A 25,772-nucleotide genomic window follows, 5' to 3' on the forward strand; every position below is an offset into this window, starting at 1 on the left:
ACTTCAAATAGTGGGAGGGGGAAAATTCCAAACTTGAGGCCTGTTAGTGCCATTCAAGAGTCAAGACTATACCCCACTGCGAAGAAAGGTCTCGGCCACCATAAACTAATGAAATCGTGGCGCCGTCTCAGCTCGGCAGGTATTACGAGTGCTCTGCCCCACACTTCTATCCAGAAGTGTGGTGTGTGAGCTGCCCTGTATGTTGTTGTATTGTGTGTGTATAGCTCAAGCCAGAAAGCGTGATCCATTGCTGCAGGTGGCTTGGGCTGCCCCTCGAAGACATGGTAACACTGAGTCCTCCAAATGAGGCAGAGGCCCCCACTATCAATAATCCCATCTAAGGTCTCGCTCCTGAGTCCATGCCGGGGCCCCCTGAAGCTGCTGCCCCCCATGTGAAGATCATGCCCACGAGGATGGAAGCAATCACTTGAAGAATCTGGAGCCAAATCAGCTATGCCTGCAGAGGGCAATCCCATAAGCAATGCCGCTGAGTCTCCAGTGGATGCCCATGTCCAATGCAAACCAAGGTGTATTCAGTGTGGGCTAACCAAACTCCCACTGCTGCCCTTGTGTTTGCAACTAGGAGGTAACTAGCCACTGAAAAGCTGTAATCCTTCAAGCCTGGTGACTAGCCCAGACAGGAATCAGTTGGAAAGTCCTCAATAATGCCTTGTCGCTGCTAGTGCTTCGCTGTGCTCCTCGGGTGGCCTCCTGCTTGGACCTTGGTATCAACCGCCCCCAGGGTCCCATTGTACCTGCTGCAGAGGCCGTGTGCCAAAAGCCCACAACCTCCAGCCTTGCCGCCCCAGACACATTGACCCCTCCGTCCACCATGGCCACCGACCCCTACCGGGGGTCCACTGTCCCTCCACAACCACCCCCCCGGATCCCACTGTAGCTACTGCAGAGGCCATGTGCTAGAATCCCACAACCTCCAACCTCACTGCCCCAAACACACTGACCCCTCACTCCTCTTGGCATGCCACCAGGGCAGGCCTACGCCACCCTGGGCTCGCATCACACCAAAAGTAGCTGACGAAAATGTTTCATATCTTGAGGATACTTCAAAACCGTCAAGATATCAGTGCATCCACCGACCAAGCATCTTCAGAGCTCATGCCTCAGATGTTCCCTATACCATGCATACTAAGGCCCACTTGCCCCATGAGATGATTTACATTCACTCTACATTTCACGGGAAGCTTGACGAAAGAGGATTCTCATGGGGAGCTTGACGAAACTGAGGCTGCCTGTAGCAGCAAAGCTCTCAATCTTTCTAGCGCTTGGGCTAGGGCAGCAGCAGCAGCAGCAGCAGCGAGCTAGTTCTCTCTTCCTGCAATATTTTGCTCTCTTAAGCCTTTATGAAAGGTAACCTCTGTTGTATGTTGTCATATACTTAAATAGGCTCATCAAAGCTTAGTTCTGTGCTGTAGTAATCTGTTGTACTGATGGTCATTGTCTTGCTAATGTCATTGGCAGCACTGTATTATAATATTTGTTTATGGAGGAGTGCACTCCAGTAGCAATGAAGTCTTTTGAAGTAGTACCTGCTTTCTGAAGCAGTGACGACTCTTCTTTGTTGTTAGCATTTTGAAGCATCCTTTTGTGCTGCTGTTCATGATAACTGATAATAAAGGAAATCCAGGTACCACATTGCTTAGTTTGTTACCTGGAAGTCGACTACAAGAAGTGAAAAGAATGATGCCAATCTACAGAGAGACTCTAGAAATATTAAAGGACGATATTTGCAATCTTACAGTGACTATCCCAACTACTTTCAGCAGTCAGCTTATCCAAAAGATTGAAAATGAGATTACAAAATGGGACATTCCTGTTGTTCTACTACCTGGGGCAACTCTTAAGCAGAAGTACGATGCTTTCAATGTGAGTTGAAAACTTTTAAGATGTAGATCCTTGAGTGCGGCCACTCTACATGTTTGCTCAGTGACCATATAAGACATTAAGGTGGAGGTTTTCATGCAGGCGAGTGTTGTGGGACTTTGCACATCTGGAACTATTGTACTCCAAATGCAGCTTGCTCGCTTGCCTTGTGTTGTTGCATATCGTGCAAATACAATCACTGAATGGCTGGTTAAGCGCTCAACACAATTGAGATACATGTCACTCCCCAATATTCTTCTGGATGCACCCATAATTCCTGAAGCTGCACTTTCGGATTGCACTCCAAGCAGGCTCGCTGAAATGTTGAGGTGCAAGCCCTTCAATAAGTTTTGTTTCTGATAGAAAGATTTGTTTGAGTCTTTTGATTGAGTTAGACTTGGGTTTTTGTCTGCCTTCAGAAGGCTTCTTTGTGATGATGCTTTGCGGCAGGAGCAGATATTTGCAGCTGAGAAGGTACTGCGTAAACTAGGTGCAGTGGACAGTGAGAGAGTTGAAGCTTGTCAATCTGGGAAGCAAATAACGAAACCCAGCATTGTAGCAGCAAGAACTATCTTGAACCTGTTTGAGACAAAGGGCTGACAATCACAGATTATTTGCTTGCCCACTATGTTTCTCTATCGAGTTAAGCAATGGTCACATGTTTTTCGAGCAACTGAATTTTTGAAACCCTTCAAAAAGCTAGAATGTGAGCCATTTTGCTTTCCCAGATGAAGGCATACAACACTCTCATGCAATAGCGCAGAGCGCGTGTAACAGCTGTACCTTTCTCTTATAGACACTGCAAGCGTCTGTTTGAGCCCATCCAAAGTTCAAAGCAAGTGTAGACATTCAGCCATTCTAAAGCTTGATACAGTGGTTCATATTATTTGGCTCCAAGATGACAAGTCTTCTGCGTCCCTATTCAAGAAGGTAGGTGATTGTGGTGGAAGCAAAAGTATGCCAACCATTCTGGCTTTGTTGCATTATCCTTTCCATCCCCATGCTTGAAGTTCCTCTTTGCTGTATATCTTGTCAGAGGGGTAAGTGGATTATTAGGAGTTTCTGGTCATGGCATGTGGTCCAGAGAAAAGTGCAAATATCATGGCCTTAAGTGCTCTCCTCTCTCTCTCTCTCTCTCTCTCTCTCTCTCTCTCTCTCTTCAATAAAAGTGGGGCTTTGAGTCTTGACCCTTAGCATTAACAGGCTCTCTCGTCCAAAAGGAATATATGTAGAACTTGCACTCTAAATCTGATCATGGGAGCTCTCTTTGGATTGAGGAGAATGTGACGTGCTCTTGACAATTGCAGGAAAAACATGTCGACACAGTGGCCCACTCCTCAGAGAAACGTGTAGAGATCTCCATGGGCCAACTGCAAAGAACTAAGAACTGAGTAGGCAGAGATCGGGCCATCTATTGGAAATGCGTGCTGAATAGTCAAAATCCTTTGCAAACTGCGAAGACCTATTCTCTTACTCCCCCTGAAGAGTGCCTACTGTGAAAGGCACTAGTGATTGAATCTCCAAGAGATCCAAAGTCTGCTGGACTGGCCTATCCTGTGGCAACTCATGCTGCTCTTGGACTGCCATCGATTGTTGGTCCTCCTCTATGCCTCTGTCCAACGGCCGTGGCACCTCCTCTCGATCTTGATCTGGTAACCTCTCCTCCTGAGGCTATTCCGTTTGCCAACATCTGTCTCACTACTCGTCTGTAAACAAGGGTAGTGTTACAAACGGGAGCGGACACGAGCAATTAATAAGCTGAAAATAATTAGAATCTTGGAGGGGGGGGGGGGGGGGGGGGGGAGGGGGAGAGAGAGAGAGGGGAGAAGATCAACACTTTAGTGGAGACCAAAAGACGGGCTGTCCCCCCCCCCCCCCTAAAGAGAATCTTTATTCAGGGAGAATCTTTTTACAAGCACAAGAACCGGAGTAACCCCTTCGTTCTAGATCTTAGACTCGATGGTTGTTTCCTTCCTGCTAGGGAACATGAGAGACTAGCCCTCAACTTTGATATCTTGCGGTTTGTACAGTGTTGAAGCTCCGCAAACTGTCTCGAATTTTGTTTCTGGAATCCCTAAGCATAGGCCATCCACTGCGTAGCTGCATGGAAGTTGGCTAAGAACCCAAGGATGTACGAGTTCTTAGAGGCTTCTACAAAAGATTTACAGACTCCGACACAGGGTTTTCAGGCTTCGTGACTGAGCCGTTGCAAGAAAAGGAGATATTCCATGCACAGAGGGCTCGTGATGGGCGAGGGAAAGCCCATGTGATTGAGCAACCAGCGGTGTCCATTGATCCCAAGCAATTTACTTTACTTGGATAGGAATCATTTGTGAATGGTCAAGGGAGTAATGAATAGGCTATGCGTCAGATCTAGGTGTATTTTTCCTATTGCCTTCCTTAAATATGTACTATTATCTATTTTATTTTTACTTATTTTCCTTGAAAAAGTGCAAGTGGACAGTGCATGCTAGTGTGAATCGGATGCGACCGAACGGGTTTCTCACATTGGGAATCTAGGTCAGTCAGTCTGGGATTGGTGGGGCCAGTTAGCATTGAATTTTGACGAATACGGAAGCGTGTGTGCGCCAAATGGAATTTGGGCCACCGGCAAGTCACAACTTTATAAGTTGGTGGATACTAGGAAATTAAACCAAAGGGGCAAACTGGACATATGGCAGTAGGAGAGCAACTTGCAAGCCAATTCACACTCCAGAAGACTCATCCCAGTTGGGGGGCACCCAAATGTGAGAGAGGAGGCTGATTTCATTTTTTACGTGGATTTTCAGGTTTTGAAGCTTTAATGGAAAGCTTACCTTCTTCCCTTGTCTCATGTAGCGCGATGATTTGCTCTCATGCATCTCTCTCTCTCTCTCTCTCTCTCTCTCTCTCTCTCTCCTTTGCACATACAGTAATGCCCCACTAGTTCGGCTACTCAAATGATCATGTACAATTCTGTGGGTTTTATGCGTGTTTGCCAAGGCAAGAGCCTTTTGAAGAGGAACCGGACTAGCAAATTGCTAATCCCCCATAGGGATGCGTAGTTATTGCAAAGGATTGTGAATTTGGAGCGTTGTCTTGCATGAAAACTTGTCCAAATCACAGGGGGAGTGTCCCATTGCGTGCGGGAGCTCTTTGGACACGCGTAGACATGTTTCCTCCGCCCAAAATGATCCAAAACAGAGAATTACAGCCTGCTGTGTTTTTCTGCAGGTTTAGGGTTTTGCACATTAATTGCAAATTAACACCGGGGAAGCCTTGGGGTGGCTTGTATATATCCTTTGTAACAGACTTGGACACTCCAAGTCAAGAATCAATCGCGACAGCACCAAATAACCACTTCAAAACAATTCACAGATCACAATAGATTTGCACTGGCCCGGCGGAGTTCCGTGCCTAGAGATATTGGCCCCAAAGACTGGCGCCCCTTTCGGTATTTCTTTTTGTATTAATCAAATCAAAGTACAAGAGAGTGGCTAGGGTTTCACTCTCAGACTCTGCGTCCAGATGCCCTGAGAAGTGAGGCCCTCACCACTAATTTAAAGGTTACAAGGGATGCCCAAAAGCAAAGCCCCAAAAGCTTCAAATCAAAAGCAATTGCTCTCTCTCTCTCTCTCTCTCTCTCTCTCTCTCTCTCTCAGAGTCAAAACTTGAAAGCAAAAGCATTCTCTCTCTCTTTCTCATTAGGTAGAGAAAAAGCAAAATTTGCGTCACTCATCTTTCTAAAAAATAAATAAATATTAAAAATAAAATAAAATATAATAAGCCTCCGCGATTTCCGGAAATTAGGGTTTTTGGCAAAAATTAGGGTTTGCAAGAATTTTAGGGTTTTTGGCAGAAATTAGGGTTTCTGCTGTACGTAGCCACGCCATCACTTTGTGACATCCTTCCATAATCTCGAGATAAGGTGCTAATTCTTGCTCGGTCATCCTTTGTGCATCCAAGATAGAATAGTACTTGAACTTCACCAAATACTTCCTTGTCATCTTGCCGGACTTAAGTGGCGGCTCTTGATGATGAATAATCTGCTCCGGTTGGAGTATCTCTTGTGTTTCCTCAATCTTAGGGCGTTCTTCAGCAATATGGCCGGAGTAAACTAACATGGAAAGCATTATGGATTCTCCAATTAGGCGGTAGCTCCAATCAAAATGTCACATCGTTCACTTGGCCAGCTATCTTTAAACGGCCCATAGTAGCGGTTGGAAATTTTTACTGCCGCCTCCTTATGAGCCGCTTGTTTCTTTAGTCTAACCTTCTCAAACTTGAGTTAGACCAATTGACCGACTGTCGAATTCAAATTTCTTTTGTGATTGTCTGCAACTTTCGTATGTTTTTCCTGAGAGCCTAATATATTAAAAGGATCAATGGAAACAAAGGCTTACCATAAAGAATCTCAATAGGAGTTTTAACTTTTTCCCATAGACAAATGTACTATATTGTTCTACGCATACACGACAAGCGGCAAATACTTTTCCCAGTTAGATTGTTTGTCATGTGCGACACATAGGATTTCAACATATCCAATATTGTGGAATTAGCAATCTCACTCTATCTATCCGTTTGAGGATGATATGCAGAAGAAAAATTTAACTTCCTACCAAGCTTATCAAACAAGGCACACCAAAAATTTCTTGTCATGCGAGGATCTTGATCCTAGCCATATGATCTACTTTGGTTGTTTTCTTGACTAGAATACAGTGAGCTTGCTTTCTAAATCTGTCCACAATAATCATTTCTAGTTTGAGTCTTAAGGATTTCCAAAATAAAATCCATGGCAAGAGTCTCTCAAGGTTGATCAGGCATAGGCAAAGGTTGGAGTAACCCAAGTGTCTTATGTCGATCGTACTTGACTTTTTGGCAAAGTAAGCATTCCCTGACATACTAATCGATGCCTGCTTTTAGGTTTGGGCCAAAAGAAATATCGTTCCAATGCTAAGGTCGCAGGGAGAATACCTCGGTGACCTGCATACGGCGAAGCATGTGCTTATTCTTTCTCAATGGGGTTGTCACGCAAATTGCTTGGTGGTGGTAGAGGTAACCATTCGGAATTGAGTAGGGGTATTCATTCTCTCCGTTCTGTAACTTTCTCCAAATGGAGGAGAAGTTTGGGTCATCTGGATACAGGTCAGGAAGTGATCCCAGTTCTTGGTGATATACAGAAGTGATTGCATTTATCCTTGGGTGTCTAGACTGCAATTGCATCCACGTTCTTACTTCCAGCTGTATGAAGAATCTAGAAATGAAACACGGACAAAAAGTTTGTCATCTCATCTGCTTCTCTGATAATTTCTGTCGTGCAAGAAAATACTGTAGATTTTGATGATCGGTTTGGATCACAAAATCAGCTCCTAGAAGATAATGCTTCTTGGTGGACAAGGCGTGAATCACAGCCATAAGTTCCTTCTCGTAGGTCAAGGCATGCAATTATGGATCCTTAAATTGTCTACTTTCATAAGCCACTGCATGGGCTTCTTGATTAAGCATTGCACCGATGCAATCACCTAAACCATCGTAGTGAACCTCAAATGGTTTCCTTAAGTTTGACACTATCAGAATATTCCCATGACTCAATAGGTACTTTAGTATATCAAAGGCATCTTGATGTCGTGTGCCCCATTTGAAAGGGATCTTCGGTCATGGAGTGGTCCTGCTACATGAGCAAAGCCTTCGTCCATAATATGAACACAATCCTAAAAAGCTACGTACATAATGTATAGTAGTGGGAGTTGGCCAGTCTTGTACAACTTGAATCTTTACTGGATCCATACTCACTTGATTGTGAGAGACTATATATATGACCTAAATAGTGTATTTCCGTCAGAAAGAACTCAGGCTTTGGCAATTCCTGAAATACTATATCCATGTGCTTCCGATGTTCCTCTTTTGAGTTAGAGAAGATTAATATGTCATCAAAGAATATTCCTGTAAAGGCTCGGTATGTGCTGAAGATACAATCCATCATTCGATTGAATGTGACAGGAGCATTGGTTAGGCAGAAAGACATCACCAAAAAATCATAAAGTCCAAAAGTGGTGCGAAAAGCAGTCTTGTGGACGTCTTCAGGGGTGGTGCAATAGTTTCACCCACAAACTTAGTCCTTGTCAAATTTATTAATAAATCATTGTAATGATTTATTTTATAAGAATTTGACAGAGGTTTTGCCCTACCTAAGCCTTAAGAAGTTCAAAAAGCTCAATTCTCACCTATAAAGGGAGCAACAGACAAACACTTGCTACAGATTGAGCAAGCTCTGATCCTCGTGTCACCAGACGGGCACCACGTGCCAATAGAAAAGAACAGACTGAACAGATTTTTAGCACTTCAATAGCAACTAAACTGAGAGAGAGAGAGAGACGACACGTGACATGGAGTGACGGAATTCCACCCCAGAGAGTATTGGCCCCAAACCTTGACGCCCCTTTAGGTATTTCTTTATATTGCATCAACTTAGTACAAGCCGGTACTCCAGACTCTGCACCTTCTCCAGGAAGCATGCCAAAGAATGAGCCTTTAGCACATATTTAAAGGCCCTTGGCCTATGAAAAGCAGTTTACACAAAAGCTTCTGGTCCGAAAGCAATGCCAAAAAGCTGCTAGCGTAAATCATGGAATTTCGTACAACACTGCCATGTCAACAATCAACGCAAAACGTGGAAATCCGTACAGTGTGCCACGCCAGCAAGGCAACACGAAATCCGGGTTCATCTTCTACTGCTTCTGCCTCTTCACTTAGGATTTAGGCCCCTCGGCCATGATCTGCAAGTTGGCTCCATTCTTCAAGGCTTGACACGTCAGCAGTTTGTGGCATCTCCCCTTCCTGAAAGAGAGTAATCGTCTGCGATTACAACATATCTGCAAAACAACTCAAGCTAGCTCAAAAATTTCCGAGGGTCATTCCGACGATCATTCTGAGGGACAATCCGAGGGACAATCAGTTTGCTCTTTTTGGTAAGGAGTTAGCTTCTCCTTTCGGCTCTTTTGATCAAGGAGTTGGCTTCTCCTTTCGTCCAGATCGGAACTCTTGATATTCCGGCATAGTAAAATTAGCCATCACATCGAGACCGCACCGATCTTCCACGGGTGTTTTGATGCGCTAAAATTACATACCCAGGCAATCTCATCCACTTAGGAATATTCAGTGGTTGGCACATCACAATGCAACACGAATGCTCACATATGCATGTTACAAGAAATAGAAACATAAAGCCGCCGATGAACACTCCTCCCGCATAACCTAACAATCCGGACCGGGAGATATTCAAGGACTCCCTCATGACTCCTCCCGCATAACCTAAAAAGGTCCGGGCCAAGAGATATAGAGACCTTTTACAACCAAACGCCCCCTAGACCGCAGCCTGCGTCGTTTGGAGGTGCTGAGAGTAACCACTGCTCAGACTTCTTAATACTCCTCCCGCATAACCATCCATGTCCAGGCCGGGAGTCACAACAATAATTATTGTACAAGCATACAACCAAACGCTCCCCAGGCATCGGCTTGCGTCGTTTGGACGTTTTCTAGCATACAACGCAACGCTCCTTAGACATTGGCCTACGTCGTTCCGAGGTTCAAACAATACCAAAACAGTATTCCTCACTTGTCCACCCGGGAGTAAAATCGCCAATCAATGAAACCAGTATTAAAACCAGAGTCAAACATTTCAAATCGACACCAAAACAGGTTCAAAACAGATACCATCCATTTCAAACAGGATCACCAAACAAGTTCTCAAACAGATTTCAAACTTAAAAAGCAATGTCGATATCAGTCTTGCTCGAAAAGTCGACTGACTTTCCATCCTGAAACGTGCACCAGTAATTAGGGTTAGGTTCATTGCATAAGGTCGTAGCCGAGCACAGCATGGTCCATCAGCTCTTGGACAGACAACGTTTCTTTGGCGGCGATGGTAGTCCCAAGATAGAAATCGCACTAGACTTCCAAGGTCATCTGCTCGTGAAGAGTGTTTCCATGGCAAGCATTTCAGGATACCCCACTCTGCCAGAAGTTGCACTCTGAAGGAAGATGTCAGAAACCATACAACTTCGGGCAAAAAATTTCTTGAAAGCTTCCCAAGTCCTTGGTGTGTGCGGCTTGGTAGCTATAGATATCAACATTTGTATGTCACTGCTTTTGAGAAAAAAAAGTGACTCGAAACAAATCTTGGATCCTTCTCATGCAAGTGATCTTTATGGCTTATGCCCTGTAAGACATGAGGGGTGAAGACGGGAGCGCGCCCGATGCGCGATGTATGAAGGGTGGGAGTAGCTAATAAGTCCGAGGTCGGGGCACGAAGCTACTTCAAATAAAATTCTAGTAGTCTGTGCTTTGCTTTGTCTGCTCTTTTGTAGGACCGGAATGCTTTCAGAAAAGCACACGCATGATGCTCTAGATACCACTGTCACAAGACGGGCACCACGTCCCAATAGAAAAGAACAGACTGAATAGACTTTTAGCACTTCAATAACAACTGAAGTGAGAGAGAGAGAGACGACACGTGACATGGAGTGGCGGAATTCCACCCTAGAGAGTATTGGCCCCAAACCTCGGCACCCCTTTCGGTATTTCTTTATATTGCATCAACTCAGTACAAGCTGGTACTCTAGACTCTGTACCTTCTCCAGGAAGCATGCCAGAGAATGAGCCCTTGGCACATATTTGAAGGCCCTTGGCCCATGAAAAGCAGTTTACATGAAAAGCCTTTAAACTCAAAAGCTTTTGGTCCGAAAGCGATGCCAAAAAGCTGTCAGGGTAAATTACGGAATTCCGTACAACTGCCACGTCAGCAGGTAGCGCAAAACGCGGAAATCCGTACAATGTGCCACGTCAGCAAGGCAACGCGAAATCCTGGTTCATCTTCTACTGCTTCTGCCCCTTCACTTAGGGTTTAGGCCCCTCGGCCATGATTTGCAAGTTGGCTCCATTCTTCGGGGCTTGACACGTTAGCAGTTTGTGACACCTCAAGCGCGGCCACATCAGCCTGCATACACAATCTGGGGAGAGACACACCCGACCTCGGCTTGGAAGCCTGTCTCTTAACTTCTCTCGACCATCTCCACTTGTCTACACGGGGAGGCATACACATAGAAGGGAGGTGCAGACCTTCCTTTGCTTCCCTCGATCCTCTCAAGCATCATCTCTAATCACTCCTCGCTTTAGCTCCCACACAACGGAGATCTTACACGGCCCTCGAGCTCGGCTTCGCCGTAGAGAGCTCCTTTGGCGAGCTGCTTGCCTTGCAACATCCGTTCGAGCTCTTCCATGGCGTTCTCTCCCATGCGCTCCCCCTCCCAATTCACTGAGTGCTCACCGCTTCCTCGCTCTTTCTTTGCGTCCCTCTCCTTGGCGCTCCTAGCTTGCAAAGCGTTACCCTCTTTTGCTTTTTGAAACTCCTTTGCTAAAATGCCACCCTCCTAGAACAATGCCAACCATTGTTGCTCTTTGTCAGCATAAAAACGTTTTTTTATTTTATAATTGAGCCTTTAAACATTAGTCCACTCTTATTTTTTTAACCCAAAACAAAGAGAATTGGAGCATGTAATGCCCACTTCCATTCTTTGCACTAATAATAAAGAAACTCTAAGCATGGAGCTCAAACTCTTTCGCCAAAATTTGCATAGGCTCAAACTCGCCAACTGCATTAGGCTCGCGAATGAAAAAATGTAAGGTGTAGCGGAATGAATGTTTGCGCTTTGCTCAAGATGAGTGCTCCGAACTGTGCTCAAGGTTCCTTTTGTTCTTATGGAAGGGAGAGCCTTCCGTTCTTAATGAGAGAATGCTATGATCACAAACAAAGTGAATGGACACTGTGCGTGCAAGTGTATGAGACTGAGAGATAGAGAGAGAAGAGAGATACGACATTAGAGACGTTGTAAAACCCTCCTCGGAAGGCCCCACTCTCGTCGGCGAGAGTGGTCTACTATTGATTGCACAATCTGGTACAATGGGAATGCATGTGACTGATGCAAGTCTAGGCTATGTCGGCGATGAGGATGGTGATGACGAAGTCGATCTAAGGGCTGAAATCTGCAATCTTTCTACTGCTGTCCAAAAACGCTATGGGCTGAAATCTGCGACTAGTCCAAAAACGCTGATTTGGGGGCTGTTTTCTGTGGGTCTTTGACGCTGAAAATCTGCAGGTTTAGGGCTGAAAACTGAGGTTTCTTTAGGGTGAAAATTGATGGTCTTTCCGGGCTGATTCTGCTACTCTTTTAGGGGCTGATCTTGCAGATTCTTCATTGCTGAAAACGCTGCATTGCTGTGGCTGAAAACGCTGCAAATCTGCAAACGCTGGGACATGCAAAAACGCTAGGTTGATGTGTTTCTGAAAACGCTAGGGAAGGTCTTCAAAAATGCTAGTTGATGGGGTTACTGTGGCGATGATCTTCTAATGCAAAATGCTAGGCTTAGGCTGTTGAAGAAAACGCTAGGGGATGCTGATGGTTCTTCTTGCTTGGAGGGGGAAACCGCCAAGGGGTCTTGTTGAGAAGTTGCCTGCTGAGCTTGGCTCCTGTTGCCTCTTCTACCATTTAGTGCTAGCTTTGGTTTGCTTATATACAAACTTACTCAATTTGCCCTACCTACTTTCCAACAAAAGTCACTTATAAATAATAAGTGAAAAATGTCAAAAATAGGTAAAATAGGCTAAATGCACTGGAAAATTTCCCTGAGGGATTCTGATGGATTCTAATGGGAATGCTTATGATCATGCTGTGTGCAACCAGAGGATATGTATCTACACTAAGTGACTGGGCATGCATGGTCTACGAATAGACTCACAAAAGTGCCAGATCACTTCTAATCTAGACTGACTGGACTGACTGAACCCTGATCTTGCTGTAGCTTGTCCATGGACACATAGGGTTGGATGTGTCACGTGCAAAAAAACCCTTTAGCACATCTTCCAAAGGGAGCCTTTTAAGAGGCATTTTGAACGACTTGACATTCCCGATGGGAGTCGACCAAGCATAAACTGCTATACCGCCATAGAAAACTCATGATCATCCTAAAACTCCCCAACAACACACTTTGCCAGGCCCTCTTGTCGGCTAGAGCTCTCATGCTCGGCAACAACTCACTGAATTGGAAGCGATTCACCATCCATACAACCTGTTCATGAGGGCGTTTCCCACGGCGTCCTCAATCAAACACCAGAATAGATAGATCCTATAACCTCGAAGCAAGATACAAATGTCTACGGAGCCAAAGTCCAAGTGCAAGCCCATACATGCAAGTGGAAACAACTCAGAATTTCTCGTCGTAAACAGAGTAGACTAGCCCTTTGCATGCTACATATCAGCTTCCCGTTTCGTACAGTGCCAAAAATGGCCTCTTTTCACGAGCTCTCAACATCGAACTGCCCTGCTCGGTGATACATCTGGATGCAAAGCAATTTGACTGCATCAGCTTTTTCTCCAGCCTGCCAGTGCTATTGCGCCAGATCAGCCCTAGCTCTAGTGCTAGCCTATTCCCAACAGATCAACCAACGTCTTCAGTTTTCACCCCATTCCCTCGTGGGAGATATGCGAGATCTGCTAACACCAGCCATTCAGATGTGTGGTACTTCGACAGCCCATTGAGCCTCTTCTCGGCCATTCCCTCGCGGGAGATGTACGAGATCTACTAAGACCAACCATCCACATGTGGTCCGGTACTTCGGCAGCCCATTGAGCCTCTTCTCGGCCATTCCCTCGCCGCATCGAGTGCTCCCATTGCTGCCCATCATTGGCAACATTGAGATCTGCGTTTTCAGGTTTTTATTCCTCTCACATTGGGAGTGCAAATCAACCTCTTGGTGGCCATCCACAACCTCACATAAAGACAGATCTAAAGGTGCATCAAATCAGCCCTGGAGGTGCTTCATTTTGAAGAGTTGCCGTGGCGATATTCTCCATTCGAGTAAGTAGAAGTATTGCATGAGTGTCCTTCTATTTACGCAATCAAAAGCAAATACCACATCCACAACAGTGTGGGGGGCCATTGAGAGGGTTGGTTGGGACCCTATCGGGTGTCATGCTCCTCCTCTCTCTCTCTCTCTTTCTTTCTCTCCCTCTTCTCTCTACCGCTCGCTCTCATTCCCTCTCTTCAGGGAAAGTAAATGGAACCATCAATCATGCTAAAGCAATCACTAACGCAAGGAAATAAGTAAAAGATTTGTGGAAGTGTAAAACCTAGATCTTCACCATTTCAATTCCGATGCACCTGACATTGGTAGTAGAGCTTTGTGATTTTGCACTACTACGCTAATCTCTCTTTTTTTTTTCTTTGTAGTGTTTGAGTGTGTGTTGTAGTGTCTTCATCTCCCATTCGGTGTTGTTTTCGCCAATCTTCCTGGTAGGGGTAGCATATCTAGCCGGTAATCTTCGTAGGCATCAGCGCTTGCATATCCAGCCATTCGCTCTACAAGCATCCATCCAGTTTGCAGTTTGATTCACACTGTAACAAACTGCTGACGTGTCAAAGCCTAAAGAATGGAGCCAACTTACAGATGCCGGCCGAGGGGCCTTAGCCCTAAGAAGAACAAGCAGTAGAAGAAGTGTCACAGAGTGAGGACGTGGTTGCCCAAGTGCAAAAAACCCTAACCCTAATTTCTGCCAGAAACCCTAATTCTGAAAACCCTAATTGCTGAAACCCTAATTTTGGAAACCCTAACCCTAAAACCTGCAAACCCTAATTTCTGCCAGAAACCCTAACTGCTGAAACCCTAATTCTGGAAACCCTAACCCTAAAACCTGCAAACCCTAATTTCTGCCAAAAACCCTAACTGCTGAAACCCTAATTCTGGAAACCCTAACCCTAAAACCTGCAAACCCTAATTGCAGAAACCCTAATTCTGGAAACCCTAACCCTAAAACCTGCAAACCCTAATTTCTGCCAGAAGCCCTAACCCTAAGGCAGCAGACAAATTCCGAAAATTGCGCTGACATGATGACGTGGCAGGCTGTACGGATTTCCGTGATTTACGCTGGCAGCTTTTGGCATTGCTTTTTGGACCATAAGCTTTTGAGTTTGAAAGTTTTTCATGTAAACTGCTTTTTGGACCAGAAGCTTTTGAGTTTTAAAGGCTTTTTACTATAACTGCTTTTCAGGCCAAGGGCCTTTAAATATGAGGCTAGGGCTCATTCTCTGGCATGCTTCCTGGAGAAGGTGCAGAGTCTGGAGTACCGGCTTGTACTTTGATGATGCAATATAAAGAAATACCGAAAGGGGCGCCAAGGTTTGGGGCCAATACTCTCTGGGGTGGAATTCCGCCACTCCGTGTCGCGTGTTGTCTCTCTCTCTCTCTCTCTCAGTTCAGTTGTTATTGAAGTGCGAAGAGTTTGTTCAGTCTGTTCTTTTCTATTGGCACGTGGTGCTCGCCTTGTGACAGTGGTATCAGAGCATCAGGCGTGTGCTTTTCTGAAAGCATACCGGTCCTACAAAAGAGCAGACAGAGCTTTATTCGAGGATATCTTCGCCCTCCAACCCGGACTTATTAAAGAGCAGACAGAGCTTTATTCGAGGATATCTGCGCACTCCCACCCGGACGTATCAGTCACTCCCACCCTTACTTCATCGAGCATCGGGCGCGCTCCCGTCTTCACCGCAGTGTCTTACAGGGCATAAGCCAATTAAGATCACTTGCAAGAGAAGGATCCAGATTTGTTTCAAGTCACTGTTTTTTTCCTCAGAAGCAGTGTCATGCAGATGTTGATGTCTACAGCTACCAAGCAGCATACTCCAAGTACTTGGCAAGCTTTCAAGAAAATATTTGCCCGAAGTTATATGGTTTCTGACATCTTCCTTCGGAGTGCAACTTCTAGCAGAGTGGGGTATCCTGAAATGCTTGCCATGGAAACCCTAGCAGATTATAACCTGAAGTTTCTCGACATCTCCCAGTAGATGTCTCTTCACGAGCAGATGAACTTGGAGACCGAGTGCGATTGCTATCTTGGGACTACTATCGCCGCCAAAGAAACACTGTTTGTCCAAGAGCTGATGGACCATGCTGTGCTCGGCTATGACCTTATGGAATGAACCTAACCCTAATTTTGGTGCAGGTTTAAGGATGGAAAGTCAGTCGACTTTTCGAGCTCGATTGATGTCGAGATTGCTTTTTAAGTTTGAGTTCTGTTTGAGCTTGTTTGGTGATCCTGTTTGGAATTTGTTTGAAATGGATGGTATCTGTTTTGAACCTGTTTTGGTGCCGATTTGAATTGTTTGACTCTGGTTTGATACTGGTTTCAATGATTGGTGATTTTACTCCCGGGTGGAGAAGTGGTAAATACTGTTTTGAACCTCAGAACGACACAGGCCGATGCCTGGGGAGCGTTTCGTTGTATGTTTGAAAACCTCCGAACGACGCAGGCCGATGCTTGGGGAGCGTTTGGTTGTATGCTTGTAAAATAATTGTTGTTGTGACTCCTGGCCCGGACCTGGATGGTTATGCGGGAGGAGTATTAAGAAGTCTGAGCAGTGGTTACTCTCAGCACCTCCAAACGACGCAGGCTGCGGTCTGGGGGGCGTTTGGTTGTAAAAGGCCTCTATATCTCCCGGCCCGGACCTTTTTAGGTTATGCGGGAGGAGTGATGAGGGAGTTGTTGAATATCTCCCGGCCCGGACCTTGTTAGGTTATGCGGGAGGAGTGTTCATCGGCGGCTTTATGTTTCTATGTCTTGTAACATGCATATGTGAGCATTTGTGTTGCATTGTGATGTGCCAACCACTGAATATTCCTAATTGGATGAGATTGCCTGGGTATGTAATTTTAGTGCATCAAGACACCCGAGGAAGATCAGTACGGTCTGGGTGTGATGGCTAATTTTACTACGCCGGAATATCAAGAGTTCCGATCTGGACGAAAGGAGACGCTAACTCCCTGATTAAAACAGCCGATAGGAGCAGCTAACTCCTTGATCAAAAGAGCAGAAAGGAGAAGCTAACTCCTTAATAAAAAGAGCAAACTGATTGTCCCTCGGAAATTTTTGAGCTAACTTAAGTTGTTTTGCAGATATTTCCTTTAATCGCGGATGATTACTCTCTTTCAAGAAGGGGAGATGTAACAAACTGCTCACATGTCAAAGCCTAAAGAATGGAGCCAACTTACAGATGCCGGCCGAGGGGCCTTAGCCCTAAGAAGAACAAGCAGTAGAAGAAGTGTCACAGAGTGAGGACGTGGTTGCCCGAGTGCAAAAAACCCTAACCCTAATTTCTACCAGAAACCCTAATTCTGAAAACCCTAATTGCAGAAACCCTAATTGTTGAAACCCTAATTCTGGAAACCCTAACCCTAAAACCTGCAAACCCTAATTTCTGCCAGAAACCCTAACTGCTGAAACCCTAATTCTGGAAACCCTAACCCTAAAACCTGCAAACCCTAATTTCTGCCAAAAACCCTAACTGCTGAAACCCTAATTCTGGAAACCCTAACCCTAAAACCTGCAAACCCTAATTGCAGAAACCCTAATTCTGGAAACCCTAACCCTAAAACTTGCAAACCCTAATTTTTGCCGAAAGCCCTAACCCTAAGGCAACAGACAAATTTTGAAAATTGCACTAACATGATGACGTGGCAGGCTGTACGGATTTCCGTGATTTACGTTGGCAGCTTTTGGCATTGCTTTTTGGACCATAAGCTTTTGAGTTTGAAAGTTTTTCATGTAAACTGCTTTTTGGACCAGAAGCTTTTGAGTTTTAAAGGCTTTTTACTATAACTGCTTTTCAGGCCAAGGGCCTTTAAATATGAGGCTAGGGCTCATTCTCTGGCATGCTTCCTGGAGAAGGTGCAGAGTCTGGAGTACCGGCTTGTACTTTGATGATGCAATATAAAGAAATACCGAAAGGGGCGCCAAGGTTTGGGGCCAATACTCTCTGGGGTGGAATTCCGCCACTCCGTGTCGCGTGTTGTCTCTCTCTCTCTCTCTCAGTTCAGTTGTTATTGAAGTGCGAAGAGTTTGTTCAGTCTGTTCTTTTCTATTGGCAAGAGGTGCCCGCCTTGTGACACACTCTATCCGAGTTGGGGCAGCAAAGGCTGGCTAGTAACCAACAAGGGAATTGTTTATCTAGGGAGGCAGTCCAATGTTTGCGAGTAAATATATCATCACCATCCCTATCTTTTGGACATTTCCACATCACCCAAGGGAGCCTCTCTCAAAAGTAGCCGCGGAGGACATCATCTAGAAGACCATTCGTTCGAGACTATCTTATGCCATGCATGGAGTTCAGTACCGGTACCTCATCTTAAGCAGGAGGGGATGTCATGTGCACATGGCTCTGTGTGCCACATGGACATGCTTCATTGACTTCCTCTTTCTAAATAGGAGTGTCTAGAATCCTAGGAGGATTAGTACCGAAAATTTTGTGAGTCTGTTCGCAGGGCCTACGTGTTTAGACGAGTTCATTAGATTAGGTTTTCCAAACCTCTTTCATAAATGGCTTGTACAAACCACGGTGGGCATTTGGCATGACGTGCATGTAGTTTTAGGTTAGAGGAATCCAATGAGCCATTTCCCGCGTCAATCGGATTTCTAGAACGGGATGTGCGACAGTTTCACCGAAAAATTTAGCCTTGGTCAAGCTTATTAATAAATCATTTTAATGATTTATTTTATAAGAATTTGACAGAGGTTTTACCCTACCTAAGCCTCAAGAAGTTCAAAAAGCACAATTCTCACCTATAAGGGAGCAGTAGGCAAAGACTTGCAGGAGATTGAGCAAGCGCTGTTCAGCCCTAGCGTTTCTATAGCCTACCAATGGTTTTACTCCAGATCAACGCTAGTATTTTGGGGGCATTTGAGCCAGTGTTTTGCCTAATCAGCCCTAACACTAGCGTATTCCCAGTAGATCAGCCAACGTGGGAGATGTGAGAGTTTCTGTCACAGAAACGGGAGTGTGCGCTTAATACTTTCAAATCAATCTACCTTTTCGTATGAGATTACATAGATAAAGAAAAAGAGAATATGATGCAGAAGACGGACAGAGCACTAGGGACCAGAAGATGGGATGGTCCTTCCCCTTTAAGGAGTTTTTCTTATTACTTTTGAACAATTACAAACGCATAAATCCAAAACAGCATACGCAACTCGTATCCCAAATGCTATTCTGATGCGTAAGAATGCATGAAAATCATAAGCCTATTGGCTGTAATTTTTCATACTTGTAGTCGTGAAAGGCTAAGTCTACTTCGTATCGGAGAATTTTTTGCGCGGTAGCGGCCTCTTTTGATATCTGCTCATGTGGGGGATGCCCGCACGAGTTTTCCTTGGCTGAATTCTACTTCTCGAACGCGGTCGGAGAGCTGAAATTCGTGTGAGCAGCCGGTTCCGCGCTTGTCTGAGTGCGTCTATTCCCCGTAGGGGTGCACACAAGCTCTGTCGGTTGCTCTACCTTATTCTGCGAACTTCATGGCCTCTAGATGCACTTCCTAAATCCAGAGCAACAAATTGCTGGAGAGAGAGGGTGAGAGGGCTGAATTTGGAGCTATGCCGAGAGCTGTGTGTGTCTCTGTGCTACTACAGAGAGGTCTAATTTGATAGCGCTACCTCATCTTATAGCATAGCGTGGGGAGATTGTGGCCATCTGGCGTGGCATGAGAGAGAGAGAGAGAGAGAGAGAGAGAGAGAGAGAGAGAGAGAGAGAGAGAGAGAGAGAGAGAGAGAGAGAGAGAGAGAGAGAGAGAGAGAGAGAGAGAGAGAGAGAAAAGAAATGAAATGAAATGTTATATTAACGTCTTCAAAAGGCCAGAATGACCTATGAGACCAAACTGATACAAAAGTGGTGAATCTGTTACAATGTCTAGGTACCTTAGTACTAAAGTACTAAGTGTGAAAAGTGTGAAAGTGTGCAAATAAATGTGAAAAACTAAATACAAAGTATTAAATAAACTTCTTAGGAGCATTCTGGGTGTCTGGTTAGAATGCTTCTAATCCTTTGTTGTAGTCTCCTCCGGTGAAGTGTGCTTCTGCATCTCGGTCGTGGTCGTCTTGATTTCCTAAGCTCAATCGCCCTGTCAATGAGGGTGCCTTTGGTATGAATGTGGGTGCTCCTTTGTGCTGGTTGCTGGCCTCTTGCTTCTCCTTCCACTCCTGCTTCTCTCGATCCAAAGAAATCTGTGATCTGCCTCTGAGGCTGTAGTGCTCTTTGTCTTCTCATTAGATTATCCCTGTGTCGATGTAGTTCCAGTAGGTACAAGCCTAAGAATCTTTGATCTTGGTATTGCATGACTCTATCTAGAGGTCCAAAGCCTTCTTTAAATAGGCAGTGGAAACGCCCACGTATCTCATAGTATACGGTGCAATGGCATATGTAGTGTAATTCTGTCTCCGGCTCCATTCCGCATAACTTGCAAATTCTGCTCTCAGGTGGGATTCCCCTGAATCTGCCAAATTCAATTCCCAGCTGATGTGAGGATGTACGAATCTGACCAATAGCACATCTCAAACCATGAGACAGGTGGGTATCCATGTAGCTCGGGCGAATCACAAATCCATCTTCAGATAGCTGTAGGAAGTTTTCTTTGTAGTCGGCCATCTTCGTGCCCAATTCTTGTGTAGGGTCTATCCATGTCCTCTTAGTATCCAACTATATAAGATCCTGACAGATGATTTTATTAATCTCCATTCGTGTAATTGCCAGTGATGGAGCCGCAAGAGAGTATTGGAAGGGGGGTAATCTTTCCATACTGAACCTGTGTCTGTGAAACCACGAGGACAGTTGCGCATACCAGCATGATGTATCCCATTTCATTGCTAATTGTCGAGAAGATTCAAGGGCCAATCTAGTATATCGACAATTATTTGTATCCCACAAACCATGTATAAAGGACACTGATCTGGTAAGGGCTTCAATTTCTATCGGAGGGGCAGCTAGTTCCGCTCGCTCGCTCGCTCGAGTTTTAGAAACGTTGGCTATTGCAATTTTTCCACGCTGCTCTTTTAGTTTTTTAGTGATTATTAAATTTGGCCGCGTTCACGCCGGCGCGGCCACTCGGTTTTAAAAGTTTTAAACCTTTCACTTAAAAACAGGCGTTCAATGTTCTGACCAAACTGGAGTATAATTAGCTCGCCGTTTTCATGCCCCTCCTGACTCAGTCCGTTCGCTCCCGTCGAGACGTATTTACATTGTGTCTGGCCAGCCACTTGCGTGGGCCGCCACAATGGAAATATTTAATTATGACTTTTTTGAGTCTATTAGGGACACCATCTTATTCATGCGCTTGTTATGATCTATTCTACATTGTGTCCGACTACTGCTCCACTTATCTGACTATCCAGACATGGATAAATTCCGAGATTACAGTGGAAAAATTTATTCGTTCTATTTTAAATAATAAATTGGAACCAATTCATAAGCTCATAAATTCATTCTGTGTGCACAAAAATCATTTCTATATTATCTGTAGTCGTAGCGAAAATATTACAGTTTCACTCGTAGGAGGCCAAGCCATGCAATCACGAGATGGTTGGCGCTGAAATCTGATTACTAGAGAAGTGGCTAGGCTAAGTTAAAGGTGTTTTAGGCGACAAGACTTCATAAGTTGGAGGGGGTTAGGAATTAAACCAAATGGAGCAAACTTGACACTTGTCAGTAGGATAGCTACGTGCTGGTCAACACACACCTCTAGAAGGTCTCTTCCAAGCTGAGGCGCCCAAATATAAGAGTGGAGGCTGATTTTGAGTTTTGTGAGTGGAATTTTAGATTTGAAGCTTTAATGGAAAGCTTGCCTTCTTCCCTTGTCTCATGTAGCGCGATGATTTGCTCTCGTGCATCTCTCTCTCTCTCTCTCTCTCTCTCTCTCTCTCTCTCTCTCTCCTTTGCACATATGGTAATGCCCCACTAGTTGGGCTACTTAAATGGCCAATTACAATTTTGTGGGTTTTATGCGTGTTTGCCAAGGCAAGAGCCTTCTGAACAGGAACTGGATTAGCTACTTGCTAATCCCCCGCAGGTACGCACAATTCCATCGTGACAAATTGCGAAAACGGAGAGTTTTATATATTGAAAACTCGGCCAAGTCAAAGGGAAAGTCTCCCATTGCGTGCGGAGCTCCTGAGACACGCATAGATGTGCTTGCTTTTCTCAGAACGATCCAAAACAGAGAATTACAGCCCGTTGTGTTTATTTGCAGGTTTAGGGTTTTGCACCTAAACTGCAAGATAACATCAAGGAAGCCTCAGGGAAGCCTTGGAGTTGTTATATAGGGGTTTGGGCACTTGACAATGACCAAAACAGGAAATTACAGCATACTAGAGTTGATCTACAGCTTACCAGAAAGCTTCTAAAATGCAAGGAAATTCGTCCTAGATGTATACTTTTGACCTAGAGGAGTTTTGATGCTGTTATGTTGGCGAAATTGGATCGAGAACCTGCAATTTCAGCCCGTGATTGATTTGGATAGCTTGGTGAAAGTTTGTGTAAGTGTTCGGGTCGTTTGTTTGCAATTGAATAAAGAAATACCAAAAGGGGTGCCAATCTTTAGGGCCAACAGGGTGTCATTATCTACTTGGGAGCACTCTAGCTACTAAGTCGTGGATTGTTTTGAAGTGGTGAATTCTAGTTGCAAGTTCATTTGTGAAGTTTCTTTGTGTCATAAAGTGCAGGGGAATTTAGATGACATAGTTTTGGGTGAAAGCTAAAGTATTACCGTCCTTCAGTAAGTCTATAGGCCGGTTTAATGGTTCCATTCTTGGGATGCATCACTTTTTCCTCAAGAAGTGAGCCTTGATCTGTTTTGGGCCAAGACACAAAGTATACTTGGAGTTCCTCTATTGCTAACAAGATAGATGACACTAGAGAAGAGGGCTCTTCTTTACAACTTAGATAGGCTATTCCTAAAGTGCGTGAGGTTGGCGAAAGTTCACAGCCACCACTACCTATAACCCTACACTGATGTGAATGCATCGCGGGATCAAATAGTAGGGATTGGCCAACAAGGAGAAGATGTGTTCAGGTTCATGCTTATCATGGTTGTGACTATGTTCAATCATTAATGCAAAATCCCATGTTTATGGAGGTTTTACAACCTCCTCTAGTGTCACAACAAGCTAAGGAACAAGCTCAAGCGCAGGTCCCTAATGTGTCCCAACAGGGCAGGGAGCATTCGCATGTTGCGGAGGCTCCAAGGAAAACTTTTTTTGTCTATGAATAGGTGGCTAGGATGCCAATTCCTCAGGCTATACTAGTTCAGCCAGCTACCTTTGAGCGTTCAAATGTTAGTCCAAATGAACAGAGAACTACCTTCCAGGCTATGCATCAGGTATTTCCACCACTTACGGTGTCGTGCCGCTTGCGGGCACGGGGTGAAAGATGCAAATCAGCATACATATACAAGGTTTTGCCAAACTTATGAACAATGTAAGCAACTGTTATGTGAGTAAGAGGACTGAAATGTATGCTAAATTTGGATTTCGATGCCTTGAAATGGAGCTGCTGCTTGTGAGCCGAGTTGTAAGTGATGCTACCAAAATGTGATTTTACAAGCCAAATTTGTAGTGTTCGAAGTGCTCTACAGGCCTGTCTTTACGGCTCGTCAATTGGAGCTTTGGTGTGAAAGTTATAGCAGTTTGAAGCTAGCAGTTTGAAGCTGGGACATTTTGCAGATCTGAGCCGGATTGGGCTGTTGCAGATGAAGGGTTAGGGATGGTGTGAGTGCATGGGTCTGAAGCACAGTTACCGGGGAACGTCCCCTAGCCCCCGTTCCGGCGTTCCGGGGGGGCAGTTCCCTTCCCGAACGTTCCGAAACGTCCCGAAACGTTTGACGTTCCGGGTGGCTAGTGCAAACCGGAACGGCCGTTCCGGAACGTTCCGAACGCCCCCAAAACGTTCCGGAATGCCCTTGGAACGGCCAACGGCTACAAACAAATTTGGCAAAAATTGAAAAAATTGAAGTAAATGTTTGGGCTTCTTTTTGAAGTGTGCAAGGCCTCAAGGACTCATAAAATGAATCCCCCTCCCCCTTTCTCTCCACAAGCTAATCCTCAAGGCTCAAGCTCTCTCCCTCTCACACTCTCAAGATCTCTCCCTCTCAAGACTCACTCTCTCAAGGCTCAAGGCTTTAAGCCTTCAAGCTCTCTTCCTCTCCCTCCCACTCCCTCAAATCTCTCCCTCTCCCTCTCACTCTCTCGAGTCTCTCTCTCTCTCTCTCTCTCACATCATCTAGTCATAGCAAGATTGAATGGTCTTCAAAACGAGTTTTTTGTGAGTATTAGAGTCAAAGCACTCTAATACTCCTTGTATTTAAACACAAGAAGCTAAAAAATGCACTATTTGGGTGTTTTTTATACCTCCCGTTCCGCGTCGTTCCCGTTTCGAACCCCTAGCCGTTCCCCCGTTCCGCGGGGATCCCGTCGCCGTTCCCGTTCCGCGTTCCGGGTAACTATGGTCTGAAGTGCTTATCATATGGAGAGTGCTGGTCTTTTCGGATTGCTAATTGGAGCTCAAATGACCAAGATATGAGCGGTTAAAGTTTCACTGGGGGCTAATTCTATACTCGTTTGGTCGCCTTGGTCAGCATGCCAGATGGGAGTTTTTGGGGGTGAACCAGGCTCTGGAATACAGTGCACTTAATAGATCAATAAGTGCTCGAGGAGCATCTTGTCGTGAATGTCATCTTTTACAGTGCATTGATAAGTGGGTATGCGGGTGGACTTGTGCTCGGCACTACCGTGGTGGAATGATATGCGTAATGTAGTGATCTGGCAATGCCCGATGTGGATGTGGCAAGGGTTTTGTGGAAAATTTTAACCGAATGCAAAGGGAAGGCTTTTTGCCAAATGCAATCACTTATACTTGCATCTTGAATGCATGTGGCTCTATTCAAAAAACTGATATGGGCAATTAAATTCGTGATGATGTTGTTTGTTAAGGGTTGCTGGAAACAAGGTTGAGTTGAGCAATGCCTTAGTCAATATTGATGCCAAATATAGTCTATGTTGGTGGCCAGTAAGTGCATGAGGAGCATCTTGTTTGGAATGTCGTGCTTAGGAGTACCTTGGCCGGTTCACATGCCGAATGTGATGCCTTTACGAAAGCACATTGAGTTCTCGATGAGCTTTTTGTGTCGAATGTGTTGCTAGGTAGTGCCTTAATTGATGCATATGCTAAATATGGTGCCCATTGGAAGGCGTTCATAACCTTCAAAGGCCGCCCAGTATGGCAAGAAGGCTGCGTGGCTTCAAAGGCCGCCCAAAGAAAAGGAAAGGGGGGTTTTTTAATGGGAAAAGAAGGAAAATAAAAGAAGGAGATGGCGTGCAGGCAGTGGATGTGAGAGCAGGGGAGAGACAATGTGCTCATAGCGCGTAGTAGAGACCTCGGATGAGTGCCGCCAAGAAGCGAAAACTGCTCACGACCTCCAAGCGACCCTATTCGGCACCGCTCTCGATCGATTTGGCGGAGCTCCACTACCAACCTGCCATGTCTCAGAGGCCGCTCCCACTACCAACCTGCCACGTCTCAGAGGCCGCTCCCATGCCATGTCAGTCACAACGCCGTGACTATCGTGGAGGGGCAAAAAGGAGATTTTAGTGGATTTTTTAGGAGAGTAGGGTATTGCATGAAAGAAGGAACATGAGGGGCAAGGGAGGGGTGTGCTAGCAGAGGAGGAAGGGATTCAAGGAGCAGGGGAGGAAGCGTGGCAAGAGAAGGAGGTCGTGGGGGCAAGCAGTGGACGGGAGCTCAGCTCCATACTCACTCTCTCTCTTTCTCTCTTGGAGAGAGGAGGCACAAAGGAGGGAAGGTGAACGAAGATAAAGGGAGGTGAAGGAACGGTCACGGCTCCAATCTCTCTCTTGCTCTCTCTTGACTAAGTAAAGCAAAAGGGAAAATCTCTCTCTCGGACTTAGCTTCGACAAAGGAGGAGATTGGAGTGGAAACAGAAGGTTGACAAGGGAAAGGAGATTAGGAGAAACGAGGGAAACAAGCAG

At 45.2% G+C, this 25,772-nt stretch overlaps 2 protein-coding genes across 3 annotated transcripts in view; both read left to right on the forward strand.

The window, feature by feature from the left end:
- The window catches only part of LPXB (lipid-A-disaccharide synthase B), a 29,897-nt gene extending 27,085 nt beyond the window's left edge, over positions 1 to 2,812 (forward strand). Inside the window, exons 6-8 of one of the 2 annotated variants that reach the window (XM_086482698.1) lie at positions 1,646 to 1,884; positions 1,984 to 2,210; positions 2,304 to 2,812. In XM_086482698.1, the coding sequence (XP_086338824.1) occupies positions 1,646 to 1,884; positions 1,984 to 2,210; positions 2,304 to 2,481 (644 nt within the window). In that variant the 3' untranslated portion in view covers positions 2,482 to 2,812. Of the gene's footprint in view, positions 1 to 1,645; positions 1,885 to 1,983; positions 2,211 to 2,300 lie in introns of both variants that reach the window. The other variant, XM_086482697.1, reaches the window with a different exon arrangement.
- Positions 2,813 to 2,890: 78 nt separating this feature from the next.
- The window catches only part of LOC147440884 (uncharacterized), a 61,042-nt gene continuing 38,160 nt past the window's right edge, over positions 2,891 to 25,772 (forward strand). Inside the window, exon 1 of the transcript XR_015184293.1 lies at positions 2,891 to 3,533. The gene's annotated coding sequence lies outside the window, so the exon portion shown is untranslated. The remainder of the gene's footprint in view (positions 3,534 to 25,772) is intronic.

This window comes from Adiantum capillus-veneris, chromosome 15, assembly GCF_014529385.1.
Source record: "Adiantum capillus-veneris isolate H3 chromosome 15, ASM1452938v2, whole genome shotgun sequence".
Classification (NCBI taxonomy): domain Eukaryota; kingdom Viridiplantae; phylum Streptophyta; class Polypodiopsida; order Polypodiales; family Pteridaceae; genus Adiantum; species Adiantum capillus-veneris.